This window comes from Phyllostomus discolor, chromosome 13 (assembly GCF_004126475.2).
Source record: "Phyllostomus discolor isolate MPI-MPIP mPhyDis1 chromosome 13, mPhyDis1.pri.v3, whole genome shotgun sequence".
NCBI lineage: Eukaryota > Metazoa > Chordata > Mammalia > Chiroptera > Phyllostomidae > Phyllostomus > Phyllostomus discolor.
Window position 1 is genome coordinate 13985900 of NC_040915.2, and position 18306 is coordinate 14004205.

An 18306-nucleotide genomic window follows, 5' to 3' on the forward strand; every position below is an offset into this window, starting at 1 on the left:
GGACTGAGGCACAAGCTACTCATTTAGAGTATTGGTGGATGACAACACTGGGTTGAACAAAGTGACCAGTCTCAAATGGCTACTCCTCCCTGGGCTGCAGGTTGCTAAGGCTCTGGCTGTAGCTGTTTTCCCCGCGGAAAAGGGGCGGGGGAGTTGGTGTGTTCGAGAGAGAGAAAAAAACCCCACAACACATATATGTTGTCTTCCACTCCACAGAGGTAATAATAACCCGTGGAAAGAAATGCTGTTGAGCGTGAGGAAGGCGAAAAGAAAGGTGTTTTTTTTTGTTTTGGTTTTTTAATTTTTTTTTTCCTCTCCAATGCTGCGACGCATTAACCCTGCTGCTATTGGGATATTCTCTGCTCAGCCTATTGGCTGAGCCCAGGAGCCGCTGTCTGCCAATCGGGTGGTGGAAGGCAGACAAATCTACCCCGCCACCAGCAAAAAAACGGCGCGTAACCCTTGCGGCGCCGGCCCAGCCGCGCCAGAACTGGCGCGGGCAAAGAGAGATAGGTGTCTCCAGCTGCTGTGGCCGTTTGGGGCGGGTCGGCTTCTTCTGCTTCTCAGGACCAGGTAGAGAACTAGCGGGTGACAGCAATGCTCCGCAAGGTGAGAGGCTGGGTAGAAATCTGCCCGGGGGCTACCCTTTTGTTCCTCTTTTGCTACCTGGGTTACGTTTGTGGGCAGATCCGCTACCCGGTCCCAGAGGAGTCACAGGAGGGGACTTTTGTAGGGAATGTCGCCCAAGATTTCCTGCTGGATACAGAGAGTCTGTCAGCTCGCAGGCTGCAGGTCGCTGGAGAGGTGAACCAAAGACACTTCCGTGTGGATTTGGACAGCGGAGCCCTGCTCATCAAGAATCCAATTGATCGAGAGGCACTGTGTGGGCTCAGTGCCAACTGCATCGTGCCCCTGGAGTTTGTAACCGAAGGGCCTTTGGAGATGTACCGGGCGGAGGTAGAGATTGTGGATGTGAATGATCACGCCCCCCGATTTCCTCGGCAGCAGCTGGACTTGGAAATTGGGGAGGCAGCTCCTCCAGGACAGCGCTTCCCCTTGGAAAAGGCTCAGGATGCAGATGTGGGGACTAACTCCATCAGTAGCTACAGACTAAGCTCCAATGAACACTTTGCACTGGATGTCAAGAAGCGCAGCGACGGCAGCCTGGTCCCAGAGCTGCTCCTGGAGAAGCCTTTGGATCGGGAGAAGCAATCAGACTACCGCCTGGTGCTGACGGCTGTGGACGGAGGTAACCCTCCAAGATCTGGCACCGCGGAGCTCCGGGTGTCGGTGCTGGACGTGAACGACAACGCCCCAGCCTTCCAGCAATCCAGCTACAGGATCAGCGTGCTGGAGAGTGCGCCGGCCGGCATGCTGCTCATCCAGCTCAATGCCTCTGACCCGGACCTGGGTCCCAGTGGTAACGTCACCTTTTCTTTCAGTGGTCACACCCCTGACCGTGTGAGAAACCTCTTCAGCCTGCACCCCACTACTGGAAAGCTTACCCTTCAGGGGCCTCTAGACTTTGAGAACGAGAATTACTATGAATTTGATGTTCGGGCTCGTGACGGGGGTTCTCCAGCCATGGAGCAACATTGCAGCCTCCGAGTGGATCTCCTGGATGTCAATGACAATGCCCCCCACATCACAGTGACCTCAGAGCTTGGGACTCTCCCAGAGAGCGCAGAACCTGGCACCGTGGTGGCGCTCATCAGTGTGCAGGACCCCGACTCGGGGTCAAATGGAGATGTGAGCCTCCGCATTCCTGACCACTTGCCATTCGCCCTCAAGTCTGCCTTCAGGAACCAGTTCTCCCTGGTGACTGCTGGGCCCTTGGACAGAGAGGCCAAATCCAGCTATGACATCATGGTCACTGCTTCTGATGCTGGGAACCCTCCTCTGAGTACCCAAAGGACTATTTTCCTCAATATTTCAGACGTGAATGATAACCCACCTTCTTTCTTCCAGAGGTCACATGAGGTGTTTGTTCCTGAGAACAATCGCCCAGGGGACCTGCTTTGCTCCCTTGCAGCCTCTGATCCAGACTCTGGCTTGAATGCGCTCATCTCTTACTCTCTCCTAGAGCCCAGAAATCGAGATGTGTCAGCTTCCTCCTTCATCTCTCTGAACCCCCAGACGGGAGCTGTTCATGCGACTCGATCCTTTGACTATGAGCAAACACAGACCCTGCAGTTTGAGGTGCAGGCCCGGGACCGGGGCAACCCCCCGCTCAGTAGCACGGTGACAGTTCGCCTGTTCGTGCTGGACCTCAATGACAACGCCCCAGCTGTGCTCCGCCCGAGGGCCCGGCCTGGTTCCTTATGTCCCCAAGCACTGCCCCCATCAGTTGGTGCTGGTCACCTAGTCACAAAAGTGACCGCTGTGGACTTGGATTCAGGTTACAATGCTTGGGTTTCTTATCAGCTCCTGGAAGCACCAGATCCCAGTCTGTTTGCAGTCTCCCGCTATGCCGGGGAGGTGCGGACAGCCGTTCCCATTCCAGCTGATCTCCCGCCACAGAAGCTGGTCATCGTGGTAAAGGACAGTGGTACCCCACCACTCTCTACTTCCGTTACTCTCCTAGTGTCCTTGGAGGAAGACACTCATCCAGTTGTCCCTGATCTTCGAGAATCTTCAGCTCCAAGGGAAGGAGAATCCCGCCTGACTCTCTACTTGGCTGTATCACTAGTGGCAATTTGCTTTGTCTCCTTTGGCTCATTCGTGGCACTACTCTCTAAGTGTCTGCGCGGGGCTGCCTGTGGAGTGACCTGCTTTCCTGCTGGCACCTGTGCCTGTCTCACTCGATCTCGAAGGAGGGAGGGGCTTCCTCCTTCCAATGGGATCCTCCGAATCCAGCTAGGGTCAGATGATCCTATCAAGTTTGTTGATGTGGGCGGCCACTCTCATGGCTGTACACCCTTGGCTTCTGCGCCCACTCGGAGCGATAGCTTCATGATGGTGAAGTCGCCCAGTGCACCTATGGCAGGGGAGCCTGTTCGCCCAAGCTGCCCACCCTCTGATCTTCTCTATGGGCTAGAGGTGAGACCTTCACAGGCTCAGCCAATGCTTGAGGGTTATTGTAATCCAGGCACGTGGCTGGGCCTCGTCCCAGAGAGTACTGGCCTCTCGGTGAGAGCCCGTAGTGAGGTCACCGTTTTTGTGGGTGCTTACTCTGTGATAGATGCTGTGCTTTCGAAGTGTTTTGTGAATTAACCAGGGAGTTGTCACAGGTTAGGACTTGGGTTTGGGTCGTGCCCCCACCTGAGAGTAAGAAATGAAAGTCAGTGGGCAAGAGCCAGGCTCTATGGAAGCATGCTGCCAGAGTGCGGGAGCACAGAGGGACGTGGCACACTCAGGTAGGGTGCACCGGACAGTCGCCGGAACCCGGGTGGCTGCCTTCTCTCCCCTTCCTGAGTGAGGGGCCAGACTCTGGACTACCTCACCTCTAGATTACAGTCTCCTAAAGGCCTGAGGGAAACTAGTATCTTTGCCTTGCAGTGTGGAGTACTCCCTAACCCACTGCGAAGGGAACTCTCTGCTGGGAACAGACGAGAGCACGAGGAGGAAGGACTCTAAAGAGCAGAGGCATCAAGGTGGAAGGAGAGACCTGCCAGACGATATCTTCGGGACTCCCAATCAAGTCCCCATTGGGATCTGAGCTAGACGCAGTAGGCTGGGGCCAGGGGAGCATTACCTCTTAGGGAAAAAAGCAGTAAATGAAATCGCTTAATGTCAGAAATCTGGTTTACAGATGAGGAATTCATAGAGATAGCTACACGGAGCTGGGGGTGGCCTCTAAGTAGAATTCTTCTGAATTGGTGGAACCATAAAGCCTAGAGGCCATGCCTAGTTTCTAGTCGCCCTCCTGGGCAACCTGGACCAGTCCTGGAAATGTTTCCCTTCCCGGAAGCTGTGATGCCCACTCCACAGCCCAGGTCTGGGGTCTCGGGAAAGCTGAGTCCTATGGTCATCAGCTGCCACTGGGATCCCTTAAAGCATTGCTGGAGAGTCAGAGCGAGATTCTACATAACCCTAACAAATCTCTTTTCTCATTCTAGCAGCGTTGGCAGGATGGGGGTGGGAGGGGGAACACGTGGGCTTTGCTTCCCCCGGAAGGACAAACTTTTGTTGGTTCAAGCGAAGTAGTGGAAGTGTCTGAAGTCATGCAGAAAGTTGCTGGGACAGAGCGCTGAGAAGTTTTGTACCACTTTGTCTTCCCTGTTGAGCACCATCTGAGCTGTCAAATTTTGCTGCCAAGGGGGCTGAATCAACCTGCAGCACAAAATGAGTGGGGAAGTAGGAGGCTTCTGTGACACAGATTTGCAGCCCGTTCCTAAGGTTTCCGGGAGTGAGGACACTTCCTAATTGGTTGAGAGCAGACAGACTTTTTGGCCAATCAGACTCAGAGCTGAGGCGGGGGATCTGCTCTTCCTGCCCGCCTCTCCTCCCCCAGCTCCCCAGCTCCACTCAGATTCAATTCCCCTTCCCCCCACCCACCCCCGCCATTTGGTGACTAAGAAGAGCTGCTGCAGGCAGACAAACCTCGGAGCAGTTTTTAAGAGGCTGGAAGGAGACACAAGAGATCTCAGCCGCTACATTCCAAGCCCTGGGTCTGCCTTGGATACAGGACAGCACAGAGTCAGTGTCCAGGAAGGGACTTCTGGGTCATGGGGCCTGAGACACCCTCACAGCTCGCTGGGAAATGGCAAGTGCTGTGCATGCTGTCCTTGTGCTGCTGGGGCCGGGCGTCTGGGCAGCTTCGTTACTCAGTGGTGGAGGAGTCTGAGCCGGGGACGCTGGTGGGGAATGTTGCTCAGGACCTAGGCTTAAAGGTGACAGATCTGTTGAGCCGCCGACTGCAGTTGGGATCTGAGGAGAATGGGCACTATTTTTCCCTGAGTTTGATGACTGGTGCTCTGGCAGTAAATCAAAAGATTGACCGGGAGAGCCTGTGTGGGGCCAGCACCAGCTGCCTGTTGCCAGTGCAGGTGGTGACCGAACACCCACTGGAGCTAACCCAGGTAGAGGTAGAGATCCTGGATCTCAATGACAACTCTCCTAGCTTTGCCATCCCTGAGCGAGAGATACGTATCTCAGAATCAGCTGCATTTGGGGCACGATTCCCTCTGGATAGCGCCCAGGACCCAGATGTGGGCACCAATGCTGTGAGCTTCTACACTCTGAGCCCCAACAACCACTTCTCACTGAATGTGAAGACCCTAAAAGATGGGAAGCTATTCCCAGAGCTGGTGCTAGAGCAGCAGCTGGACCGTGAAGCCCAGGCAAAACATCAGTTGGTGCTCACTGCTGTGGATGGGGGTGTCCCAGCCCGCTCAGGGACCACTCTCATCTCTGTTATTGTGCTGGACATCAATGATAATGCTCCAACCTTCCAGTCCTCAGTTCTTCGTGTGGGGCTCGCAGAGAATGCACCCGTGGGCACACTGCTGCTCCGCCTCAATGCCACTGATCCAGACGAGGGCACCAATGGCCAACTAGACTATTTTTTTGGAGACCATACATCTGAGGCAGTGCAGAATCTCTTTGGCCTAGACCCTAGCACGGGAGCAATCCGTGTGTTGGGCCCCATAGACTTTGAGGAGTCAAGTTTCTATGAAATTCATGCAAGAGCTTGTGACCAGGGACAGCCAGCTATGGAAGGCCACTGTGTGATTCAAGTGGATGTGGGGGATGTCAACGACAATGCCCCAGAGGTACTACTGGCCTCTTTGGTCAACCCTGTCCTGGAGAGCACGCCAGTGGGCACAGTGGTGGGATTGTTCAACGTGCGGGACCGAGACTCGGGGAGGAATGGTGAAGTGAGCCTTGATATCTCTCCAGAACTGCCATTTCAGATTAAGCCCTCTGAGAACCACTACTCACTGCTGACCAGCCAGCCCTTGGACCGGGAGGCCACATCCCACTACATCATTGAGCTGCTGGCCAGGGATGCTGGCTTACCTCCCCTGCACACACATCTCACCATCAGGCTCAACATTTCAGATGTTAACGACAACGCCCCCAGCTTCACCCAGAAGCTCTATACTGCTTACATCCCAGAAAATCGGCCTCCAGGCTCCCTTCTCTGCACTGTGGCTGCCTCCGATCCAGACACTGGGGATAACGCCCGTCTCACCTACTCCATTGTAGGGGATCAGGTTCAGGGAGCCCCAGCCTCCTCCTTTGTGTACGTCAACCCTGACGACGGGCGCGTCTTTGCCCAGCGCACCTTTGACTACGAATTGCTGCAGATGATGCACATCGTGGTGGGCGTTCGAGACTCTGGCTCCCCCCCATTGCATGCCAACACATCCCTGCATGTGTTCATTCTGGACCAGAATGATAACGCCCCAGCCGTGCTGCACCCAAGACCTGGCTGGGAGCTCTCAGTCCCCCAGCGTCTCCCTCGCTCTGCGCCTCCTGGCTCCTTGGTCACCAAGGTGACAGCCGTGGATGCTGATGCAGGCCATAATGCATGGCTCTCCTATTCACTGTTGCCGCAGTCCACAGCCCCAGGACTGTTCCTGGTGTCCGCACACACTGGAGAGGTGCGCACGGCCCGGGCCCTACTGGAGGATGACTCTGACACCCAGCAGGTGGTGGTCCTGGTGAGGGACAATGGCGACCCTTCACTCTCCTCTACAGCCACAGTGCTGCTGGTTCTGGAGGATGAGGACCCCGAGGAAACGCCCAAATCCAGCGACTTCCTCACACACCCTCCCGAGCGGTCAGACCTTACCCTTTACCTCATTGTGGCTCTTGCAGCCATCAGTCTGTTATCCTTAGTCACCTTCACCTTTCTGTCGGCTAAGTGCCTGCGGGGGCACGCGGATGGGGGTGGGGGTGGGGGCCGGTGTTGCGGGAGCCAGGACTCACCCTCCCGGGACTACTATAAGCAGTCCAGTCCCAACCTACAGGTGAGCTCCGACGGCACGCTCAAGTACATGGAGGTGACACTGCGGCCGGCGGACTCGCACAGCCACTGCTACAGGACGTGCTTCTCACCAGCCTCGGATGGCAGTGACTTCACTTTTCTAAGGCCCCTCAGCGTCCAGCAGTCCTCGGCTCTGGCGCTGGAGCCTGACGCCTTCCGGTCCCGCTCTAACACGCTGCGGGAGCCGAGCCAGGTGAGGGGCTTGGCGCGACCCCTGGGGGCGGCGATGAAGCCGCCCATCCACATAGGGGCTTTGAACTTGCATCTACTCCTCTCGTGCGGGCTCGGCTGCCTGCTGCGCGTCACCGGTTCGGACTGACTGCGCGGGACCAGAGGTGTGGCCGAACCAGGGGTGGGGCTCTGAGCCCCGGGAGGTGGTGGTTATCGTGTCCGAGGGGGCTGGAACCGACCCCAGCTCCGCCCCTCAAACTCAGAAAAGGCTGGGGCTCGGCGATCTTGCCAGTGGTTTCCGCCGGGTTCCGGGGTCCCGGGTGGAGGCAGTCACAGATCCACGCCCACAGCCAGCCTCTTGGGCTCTGGCGCCCGCACGCTCCGCCGCTCTTTAGGTTTCCTAAGTGTCTTCCCACTCCCTGGACCTGGGACTTCGCTGTTACTCTCAGCCCTCCTTATTCCCAAATCAAACAAGTGCATCTGTAGACAGGACAGAGGTGCGCGCCGGCCTCCAGGGTGTCCTCCCTACAAGAGCCACACACCCAGGAGCGACAGCGCCACGGCCCTGCACGCCTCACCTGCACACACGCCCTCGCACTCCGGCTTGCACGCACGCTGCCCCCGCACCTCCTCACAGCCTCAGAGGTACTCAATCGCCGACCTTGAGCCTTGGTGATACCGCTGACCTCGCGCCTTGGCGACAGTCTCGGGTCGTGGCCGTCCCGGGCCCGAGAGGACTCGGGAGGTTCTTTTCACCCCTGCCCCAGCCGGACCGGGTCGTCTGGGGTGAGCCTGAGGCCAACTGAGGCACCTAGAGCGAGGGAGCGAATGTGGGCGTGTGTGGGCGTGACTCTTTGACCCTAGAGTAGGCCGGTGGGCTGGGCAGGGACGGCAGCGGTGCCTCCAGCCCAGAGGCCCCGGACAAGTGGGCGGAGCTGTCTTGGGACCCCAAAGGGGCGGTGGGGCTTGGCCTGCGTGGGTGAGCAGGCTGCTGCAGGACCCGCAGCCTGGGACCTGAGTGCCACCCGCCGCCCCTTCCTCTGGCGGGAAGTGGGAGCCTGCCACAACCCGTCTCTGGACTCGCAGAGAGAGGTTTTTGGCTCCGTCGTGACCACAATCGTGTCCAGTGATCCAGGATCTAGGCTTTCAGGGGTGACCAAAGCACCTGAGACTTTGGCACGTCCTTCCTTCTCTGGCTGAACAGTAAAAAGCACAAGTTGCCACAATCCCAGGAGCTTTTATTCAAAGCCTATCTGTGCCCCACCCACCCTGCCCCCACTGAATGAGAATTGTATTTTGAAACAACACCCCATGTGACTCTGACAGCTGATAATCTTACTACACTCCCCCCCCCCCCCCCCGCCAGAATCGCATCTCCTCTGCTCCTCCCAGCACTTTGCTGGGTAGGTTGGAGCACCCCCACCACAAAACTGAGTTTTGCAGAAGTCAAGTGACGTGTTCAAGTTCTCATAGTAAGCGACAGAGAAAGACCTACCCCAGGTCTGCCTACCATCAGGAGAACAAGGCAGTGGGAAAGCTGGAGGACAGCCGGGCAGGCCTGTATCTGCTGGGCTGGGGCAGGGGTGGGTCTGACAAGTGGAGAAAAGTCTTCAGGGGCTCCTCATCCCTGAGCAGCCCTCGCTGAATAAACCTGGACCCGGCGTCCTTTTTCGGGCTGTGCATGTGGCCCAGCTCCTCCCCTCCCATCTGTCAGGGTACCCGCGTCTCTGTGTACAGTGGCTGAGGGTCGGAAATCCCTGTGCCCTTCCGCACCGCGGGCCAGCGTGGTGCTGGTGACACCTGTTGCACCTGGGGCGCTACGGTCCTGCTCACAGCACTGCCACCTGTGAGCCTGAGAATGAGTCATTTGGCAGCCGTGGGTCTTCCTTCTCCCCAGTGGAATCAGAGGTGCTCACACCTCCTTCTCTGCTCCTGGGAGTGAGCGTGAGAATTAATTACCGGCACACCCCAGAACTGGCGAGGAGATGGCTCGAGGAGTGCTGCGTGCGAGTGTGTGGCGGGCTAACACACCCTGGGGAAAGGCTCGGAGGACTCGGGAGGGAAGTGGCTGGCCAGGGTCCCACACCTGCATCCAGATGGGGGTGGCCGCAGACCAGCCCCTTGGGAGCCCTGGAGACTTGGTTGGCTCTGGCCGGAGGCTGTGGGAGCTTGATCTCTGCTGGGCTGCATCCAGCAGTTTTCTGTCCCAGACAGAGCAGCCTTGTTCTCTCCTCCTTAGACACAGTCATTGTCTGGCACGGAGCTCTGGGGGTGAGAGGTGTCCCGGGGCTTGGATGCCCTGCAAAGGCCCAGTCTGGCATGACTCCTAAATTAATAATGTATTTAGCTGTGGGAAGGGATCCTCGGTTGCCAAGGGCCTGGACGAGGTGTCCCCCTGAATGCATCACAGCAAGCCTGGCTCGGAAAGGGTTACCGGGAGCCGCAGCCATCTTGCTGCGGAGGATGCTTTGTTCCCAGCTGAGAAGCTGAATAAATTCTTTCTAGGGCTGGTGGAATTCTCATCTAAAAGCCTCGTCTGCCACTTTTGGGGGGCCTTTTCTGCACCCCTCCCCCCAGCTTCTGCAGAAGACTTTTAGCTCTTGAATCTCAGTGGAGAAGTTCTGAGTCGGGGGCAAGAGGCAGAGGCTGTTTCTTTAGCAAAAGAAGCTGGGTTTGCTCACTGTGGTCAGATAAACGTTATGTCATCTCGTTGTCTCCTGTATGTACCTCAGGCCTCTGAGACCTGAGGTATATTTTGTCTTTGAAGATGAGTCTGCCCCTCCCCCATCTCACACCCGTTTCTTCTTCCCTGTGCGCACGCCCCTCTGCCCTCTGGGTCCTCCCCAGGGGTCCGGTGACGGCCTGACTTCTCCAGGGTACTCAGCCCCTTTCCCTCTGTTTTCTCCACAGCAAGCCCCACCCAACACGGACTGGCGTTTCTCTCAGGCCCAGAGACCTGGCACCAGCGGGTAGGTGACTGCCTCTTCAGCCCACCCCCTTCTCTGCGGCATTTTCTCAGCGATGACGTGGGAGGAGAGGGGGGAGGGCTTAGCATTCGCTACAAATGGCTTCTTCCCTCAGTTCCAGATTTCAAGAAGGTTTTGGTGTATTGGGGGCTGTCACACAGATTCCAGAAGGAAGAGGCTATTTTGGAAGCTCAGTTCACACGCTCATCCCCTCCCTTCTCCCACCATGGGAACCTGTCCAACCTCCTGGGGCTCTGTGGGACCACGAGATGGTTTTAAGGTGGTCTCTGGGTGGAGAGGGAGCGTATTATACCCATCTACTGCCTACACCCCCCCCCCCCCACTCTGGGCTGAGCTGGGCTCCATTCTGACCTGTGGTCCAGGCAGAGAAACCTGGGGCAGGAGGGGCAGAGGAGGAGCCTGCTGGAAAGAGCGGAGCTAGAGGAGGGCGGTCAGGCAGTGGTGGGGGAAGTGGGCACCGCACAGCTGGGGCTGAGGGGGAGCCTTCCTAGGGCGGCCTCCCTGGTCCTGCCCCTCCTCCGGCCCCCTGGGCCGCTCTGGCCTGTCCCTCTCCACCTGTAGGCCTGTTGTCTCTGCCACTCTCTTATTCCTGCACCTTCTCTCTCTGTCCGTTTGCGTTCTCTGACTTTCCCTTGGTCTCTGTCTCAGTTTCTGTCCTTATCGCTGCCTCTCTGTCCCTGCCATGTGTGTCCACTTCCGCCGATCTGTGCCTCACACTGAGCCTGCCGTGGCTAGGTGCTCAATAAATGTGGAATCGATGAATAAATGTGACTTCCTAGTCTCAGTCTGTTTCTCTTTTCTCTGTTTCTGTCTCCCTGTCTCCATCCTTTTTCTCTTTCCTGTCTCTTCTTTCATCCTTTGCTAGTGTCCTAGTGTTCCTCCTCTGTCTCCTGTCTCTCTCTCTCAAGCTCTCTGAGTCTGTTGCCTGTCCCTCTCTGCCTCTCAGAGTCCCTCTCTCCGTTTCTCTTTCTTCATCTCTCTCTGTCTCTCTTTTATCCTGTTTGTTACTCGGTGACCCTGCCTGTCTCTCATTTCTTTGTACTTGTGGGCGAGCCAGCACACACATGTGCTCTCACCCCCTCCCTCCCTGTGCCCCTCGCACACAGAGCCTTTGATCTGCGCTTTCCACGCACACCCTCCCATCCAGGCTACCCCAGCTGCTCACTTCAGTCTGGTATGAATTCCTGCTGGGACAGGAACCCCCTGCGGGCGGAGGAGGAGGGAAACTTCAGCGGAAAGACCTTCAGTTGGTCTGAGGGAAGTGGGATGGGCCCTGGGCCAGGCCTCCCTGTTAGAAGTCAGAGCCAGTAGGAGTCCAGGGATCCCTGGAGAGAGGGGGGACAGAGTTGGCTGCCTCCCCCCCGCTCCCACCTCCCGGATGCTACAGATGCTGAGCCCTGGCAGCCACAAGAACCCAGGAGCCCCTGGTGGAGGGAGGGTGGAGGCTCCAGCTCCTGGGCAGGTGCAGTCCGTCCCTGGTATCGGGATCTGAAGGCGCTTCCTAGGAGGGCAAGAAAGCAGAGGAGCTGGACTGCCCTGGCCCTGCCCTGCACCCAGCGGTCTCCTTTCTCCCCACTGGCCTTGCCAGCCTTCCCATAAGTTATCCACTAGATCATTCACGTATTCATTCATATATTCATTCAAAAATATGTATGGAGCATCTACTGTGAGCCAGCCCCCATGCTAACCACTGGCCTATAGGAATGAACAAGAAGACATGATCCTTGAACTCATAGACTTTCATGCCACCAGGGAGGCTGGAAATTGACAACAAATCACACATGGAAAGCACAGCAATTTCTGAGAAGAGGGTAGTGAGAGTGTGGTGGTGGAAGGGGACAGGGAGGGCCTCCAGAAGGAAGTGACATTTGAGCTGGGTGATGAGTGTCCCTTTCCCCACCTCCACCCCAGGCCATATACTAGCCCTGAAGCAGGATTCATCGCTGAACCTGGGAGCCTCACCAGTTGCTTCTGGTATGCCCCCTGGGTTGAGCACCTCATCCCCACCTCCCGCTCCTTTCCACCGAAGGAGAGACCGGGTGGCCTGAATACACACAGGGGCTCTTGGGGAGGCGGAGAAGGCTCCGGAGCTCTCCCATCCTTAACTCGAGCACGATGGGACAGACGTTTCTGATTCAGCTCCAAAGTGGCCCAGATGAGATGAGCATGAAGGGCCCGGTCCAGCAACTGCAACCTCCCTTCTCCATTCAATGAGGAGCAAGACCTACAATAGACCAGGTAGTATTCTAGATGGAGGGTATAAAAGGACAAATTCTCTGTCCTCGGGACTTTACAGTGTTGAGGGAGACAAGTATTAACCAGTTAATCACCAAAAAACCAAAAATAAGTATGATTGCAACTGCCATAAGTGCTATGAAGAACAGTCCCGGGTAGCGAGAGCCGGGAACGGGCACTGGACCGGATCCAGGAGCAGGAGGACATCCAGGAGGAAGTGAGGCTGTGCTGGGATCTGAGTGAATAGGAATTACCCAACCAGAGGGAAGCTCGAAGAGCATTCCAGGGACCGGGAAGAGCATGCACCAAAGCCCCTGGGGAGGCATCTCAGGACAGAGGATGACAGGGAGCTCTTTGTGGGCCGCCGTTCTGACGAGGAGATTGGAGTCTGACTGTGGTTCCAGCCCTCCATTGCTTTTCTGCCCCACTCCTTCCCCACCGCCTTGGCTACTGGCACAACAGGTTCAAAGCAGGGCTAGCCCTTCAGTAGACCTGGTTCAAGTTGAAGCCTGCCCTCAGTCACATTGCCTAGACAAAAGGGGAACGGACTAGCGCTCTGAATGAAGTTCTTGCTTGCCAGGTGCTCCTCGTCCCCACCACTGACCTCCTCAGATCCTCCTTCCAGTTCCTGACCCCGGCAGCCGTTGTCTCAGGGTCTGGATCCCACAAGCCAGAGCTCCCTTCTCAGGCTTAGTGGGGGGGGGTGTCTCCACTCAGCCTCTCCCGGTCCCCACTCGGTCCCTCGGGTGGTTTCACCCCAGCCTCCGCCTCCCCTCCTCCCAGCCGCCCCTGCCAGACACTGCCTCGCTGCCTCCGCTGCCCCTCAGTGTGGGCGTCATTCAGCAGGCAAGGAGCCGCTCACTTCTTTTCTGCTTGTAAAATAATACATGCTAATTATAGAATCATCATGAGAGAGAGAGCACAATTTTTTTAAAGTACTCATAATTTCACAACCCAGGGAAACCACCACTGACAATTTTTTTAATATGGAAAATTTCAAATCTATACAAAAGTAGAGAGAATACTAAAACGAACCTCCATGAGCCCACTGTTCAGCTCGACTAATTCCTGGTCTTGCCTTCCTTCTCTTCACCCCGCCCTCTCCTGGTTCACTCTGAACGCGCTCAGCCGTTACGTGACTTTATCTCAGTCTTCACTATCTTTAACAATTTTTTAAATGTGTAAGTACTAAATATATTAACAAAATAAAAATTAATATATTAGTAATAAATAGTATTGATGAACTAATACCACATTTTCCCAATTATATTTCTCTTTTCATTAACTTGTTTTCATGCTTATCCAAATCAAGGTCTCCAATTTGTCTGTGTTTGGTTGAGTATCTCGATCCTCTCAAGCTCTTTTAATACTTTCACGTGTGTCTTTCTAAACCCTTTTCTTTGTGTGGTCAAGCCACATACACAGGCTTCCTCTCTTTTAAAAAATATAATTTACTTAAATAAACTGTTTATGAGTTTGTTCACAGAATACCGAGAACTTTCATTCCCAGTAAACTGGTATATTTCTCACCATTTTTTTCTTTGCAGTAATTGAGGTCATACTCTTCATTATATTGTAGCTTTTTTTTTGTCTTTGCAATATATAACAAAAGTTCCGCAAAAATTTCCTGAAGTCATTTAACTATCACAGAGTAGCCCCATGTATAGGGTGGGGCAACAGCAGGTTTGCAGTTGTGACTACGTGAGACGGAGTTTATTCCTGCATTGTGTGTGACTTATCAGTGATGGTAGTATTTCCCATAAGTTCACGGACAATGGTAAACTTACTTTTGTCCAGCCCTGTATATGTGTATTTTTAAATGCTGATAGGCTTTTACGACATTGAAAGTGTATCCGTGCACTTACATTTTATCAGTTACTCCAGGCTGTTATCGGGGCGACTTCCCCAGATTTCTTCTTTTTTTTGAGCCTGACTGTACCAGAGCCCACCTCTGGGATGCCCCCAGCACACACCCAGCACCGGGGTGCAAGCTCCTTGGGGCGAGGGTGGTATCTGTCATCCCGTGAGTCCTCGGGCCTGACACGGGCCCTGCCCCGGGGTGGGCGCAGGCTAGGAAAGCGGTTGGTTAGAGGTAGTCTCTCTCCTCCACTCTCACGTTTTCATTGTTTCCCATATCCTGGAAGAGTCCCCTGTGCTTGCTTCTGGGGGTCCAGCCCCTCCCTGCTGAAGCCCAGTGTGTTGTTGTGTGTGAGATCGTCGGCTTTAGGGTCCCGTCAGGCCCATTTCAGGGTGTAGGTCCGCCAGTTACTGGCTGTGCGACTTTGGGGGAAGTTCGTCAACCTCTCAGAGCCCTGGTTGCCTCTGCTGGAAAATAGGGCTAATCACTACACACATGGTTCTGAGATTAAAATACAACACACACACACACACACACACACACACACGCCAGCCATCCACCCATCTCCTGCCCAGCTTCAAAGAGCTGGCAGCCTGCCCGCGTGCTTGGCCTCCAACCTTCAACTGTTTGCCTAAAATCCTCCTTACAGCCCAGCCCGCCCCCTTCCTCCTACCTTTACTCCCTCAACACCACCGCCCACCTCCACAGGGCGTCCTCCTAACCTGGCATCTGACCCTGATGTCTACCTCACAGCCCCGGAGTTCTTCTCCTGGCTGCCCCCCCAACCTGCTCCCTGAGTGTCCGCATTAGGCCCTATGCTGAGGGCTGAGCCCCCCTGTCTGCACCCTGCACCCTCAGGCAGGCCCAGGGAGCTCAGCCAGGCCGCCAGGCAGGACTTCTGGGTTTTCATGGAGACCGGGTCCTGGGTCACCTCTCACAGGAGCAAGAGTGATCCATAAATACTTGCCCTAAAGCCGGTCATGACAACCCCCCCAAACACCTCATGGCATCCCAGCGATCTTAGCAGGAGACCAGAATCTTTGGTGCGGCTCTGCAGCCACGGCCCCCGAAGACACCTCCCCTCTTGCCCTTAGTCCTTTGAACTGGCCCAGCCTCCCCCAGCCCCAGGGCACGCAGCTGTCTCCCACACCACCACCCACACCTCCTAGAAAACGTAATCGGTTTTACTTTGGAATGTTTCAAGCCTATGGAAAAGTTGAAAGAATAGCGTGATGAACGTCTGCATAGTTTTGTTTTGTTTTTTACCTAGATGCATCATTTGTTAATATTTTGCGCACTTGTTTTATCTCTCTCTATACTGACACACTAACAGGCTCACACACCCACACACACTCATACACAGACTCACACACTCATGCTTTCAAGGCCTGGTGCCAAACCCTCATCATGACCTAACCCCCGCCACGGGCCTTTTCCCGTTCGTCTGGCTCAGGCAACACAGGTTTATCGAGGAGGAACTTCGGGTGCCAGCCGGTGCCAAGAGCCGCCTGATAGACGGTGTGTGTGTGTCAGGGTGCTTCCGTCTTTCCTCAAAAACGGAAACAATTTGGGCCTTGATAACTCCGAAACAGCGTGGAAATAGCCGCTCTGGGAAAAACCCAAGTTGGGTTGGAATTCTTGCGGGCTCTTTTCCGGGCTAGTGTTCTCCACAGACACTCCGTGCTCTTCCCCACGCTCAGAGCGTCCGAAGGTCTGGCTCGGGGCTGCAGTAGGGAGCAGGTGGACACCCAGGCGGATCTGGGGGCCTGGGGGCCCTCTGACAAACTGTTGGTTTTACTGAGGCGGAGGGCCAGAACTGGCATTCCAGAGAACAGGATCTGCCGGGCTTTGCTGTAAGGGAGAGCTCGAGGAATTAGGGAAGGGAATTTGAAAAAGTTTGCTGGTGGGTGTTTGGGAGGGGCTTGGGGTGTTCTTGTAAAGCCAGAGGGGCGGGTTCTTGCCTGCCCTGCGTTCTCTCCCGGGGGCTTCATGCCTCCCTGCCCAGGGTCCCCAGCCTCTCCCTCTAGGCTCTCACACCTTTCTCTGGCTCTCACACACTCTTCCATCTCCCACCTTCCCTGCTTCCCTGCCCGGAGAGGCCGACCCCCTCACCGTGACAGTGAGCGCTGCTCTGTCACAGACAAGCCACAGCCTCTGCGGCTGTGTGTGTCCACGGCCGCAGTGTCTGTGGGGGGTCTGAGACGGTGAGGCACGGGTGCGGGGGCCTGGCTCCTGAGGGGTTGTACAAACTACCCCCGCCTTGCTGACAGGGGGTGTGAGGTGGGGAGAGGGTGCAGGGGGCGGGGGCTAGGCTGGCCTGGGGCGCTGTGCTCACACCATCCCACTCTCTCCAGCTCCCAAAATGGCGATGAAACCGGCACCTGGCCCAACAACCAGTTCGACACGGAGATGCTGCAAGCGATGATCCTGGCCTCCGCCAGCGGTGAGTGGTACGGGGTGGTGTATGTGTGTGTGTGGGGGGGGGTGTGAGACGTGGGGTGGGAGGTGGGAGGCCTGGGGTTCTGGGACGCCCCACAGCCACCACACCCGGAGGCTGGCTGTCCACCTGCACGGTTTCTGTGGATCTCTCTGCTGGTTTGAGAGGACCGGTAACTGTAGGACATAAAGGTGGGCTGAGGGCCAGCTGAGGGAGGGGTGGGAGGCTGGGGTGCCCAGAGGGGAGCCAACAAGGAAAGGCCCACCGAGGACATGTGTGGAGGAGTGGTTGAGGGTCTGGCTCTGGGAGGAGACAGCGTCAGTCCAGTCCCAGCTCTGCCACTTAGGGTCTCCGTGACTTCCATCAGTTTGCTTAATCTCTCTACACCTCAGTTTCCTGGGCCCAGAAAACAGGGGCAGCCACTAAAGGGCTGTCGTGAGGCCTAGAGGGGAGGGCGCCACAGAGCAGGAAGTCATGCCAGCCCTCTGTCCATGGGCGGGGGGGGGGGGTGGGGGGGGTGGGGGGGGGGTGGGGGGGGTGCTCCCAGCAAGGCGAACAGGCTTGGGTGTTTGAGACCTTCCCTCTGGTTTGCTGACCCCACCTGCAGAGAAGGATTTTGGTCTTCTCATGCAGCTAACAAAGAACGTCACATGCAATGGGGACGCAGATGATGGCTGTTGTCCCTGAAGAGTCACGAGGGTCCTGAACAGGGAAGCAGAGTCATCTCACCAGCCCTTAGGCGCGCAGGCAGGCCCGGAGACAGCCCAGCGTGGACTCCGGCCCTGGCGCCGCCGCCTTAACTGCGAGTCCCCGGGCACGTTCCCAAGCCCCTCCGGGCCTCACAGGCGCTGACTCTGAAACGGGCGCAGTAATAACAGGTCTCGTGTGGGGTCGAGAGGGCCGATATCAGACCTCGGCCCAGAGTTGGCAGAGAGGAAGGGTGCAATATGTAGTGGCCAAAACTGATTAGTTATGATCTTTATTGATCCATACATAGGAGTAGAAGGAAGACAGAATTAGAATAATGCCTGTTCATAAGGACTGGCTTCTGGAGCAGCAAATCCCGGGCTCACACGGAGGCCAGTGGGGGATGCAGGCGCTGGCTGTACAGTGGCTGAGAGCCCTGCCCTCCTGCGTGGAGGGCTAGGGGGTGGACAGCGAGGTAGAATCAAACACAGTCACCACACCCACGCCTGCGTACCATCCCAGGCGCGTGTTAGACACCCTTCGTGGGCCTCGTGCCGACCAGCCCCTCAGCCGCGCCGCAGGGCACGTCTGAGTACTTCCACTTGACAGACGGAGAACTGAGTAGTCACTTCTCCAAGGCAGCAGACTGGCCACTCTAAACTGGCCCGACTCCCAAGTTCATGTCCTCTCTGCTCCAATGACCATGTCTGCCTTGAGATCCAGCCTCAGTGTCCCCTTCAGCTAAACAGTTCTAGAGGCTGAACTCTCACTGCCCTGCCTTATTCCCCCAGGTGAGGGTCGCCAGATAGAACACAAGACGGTCAGTTAAGCTTTAACTCCAGACAGACAACAACTAATACCCAGCATAAGTGGGCCTGCACACTCGCTCGCAGCAGGACAGACAGCGCTGAAACCTTGCTCGTCGTCATCAACCTGAAGTTCATATTTAACTGAGCGCCCTGTATTTTTGCCGCTAAATCTGGCCAGCGTCCCCCAG

The 18306-nt window shown here is 56.2% G+C and overlaps 1 protein-coding gene across 22 annotated transcripts in view; it reads left to right on the forward strand.

Moving 5' to 3' along the window:
• The window catches only part of LOC114509216 (protocadherin gamma-C4), a 140286-nt gene that overhangs the window by 117114 nt on the left and 4866 nt on the right, over window positions 1-18306 (forward strand). For 19 of the 22 annotated variants that reach the window (XM_036014903.1, XM_028527433.2, XM_028527440.2 and 16 more), the window contains exons 2-3: window positions 10016-10074; window positions 16540-16628. In XM_036014903.1, the coding sequence (XP_035870796.1) occupies window positions 10016-10074; window positions 16540-16628 (148 nt within the window). Of the gene's footprint in view, window positions 1-285; window positions 3040-3209; window positions 7128-9811; window positions 9854-10015; window positions 10075-16539; window positions 16629-18306 lie in introns of those variants that run through there. The other 3 variants (XM_028527425.2, XM_028527424.2, XM_036014907.1) reach the window with 3 other exon arrangements.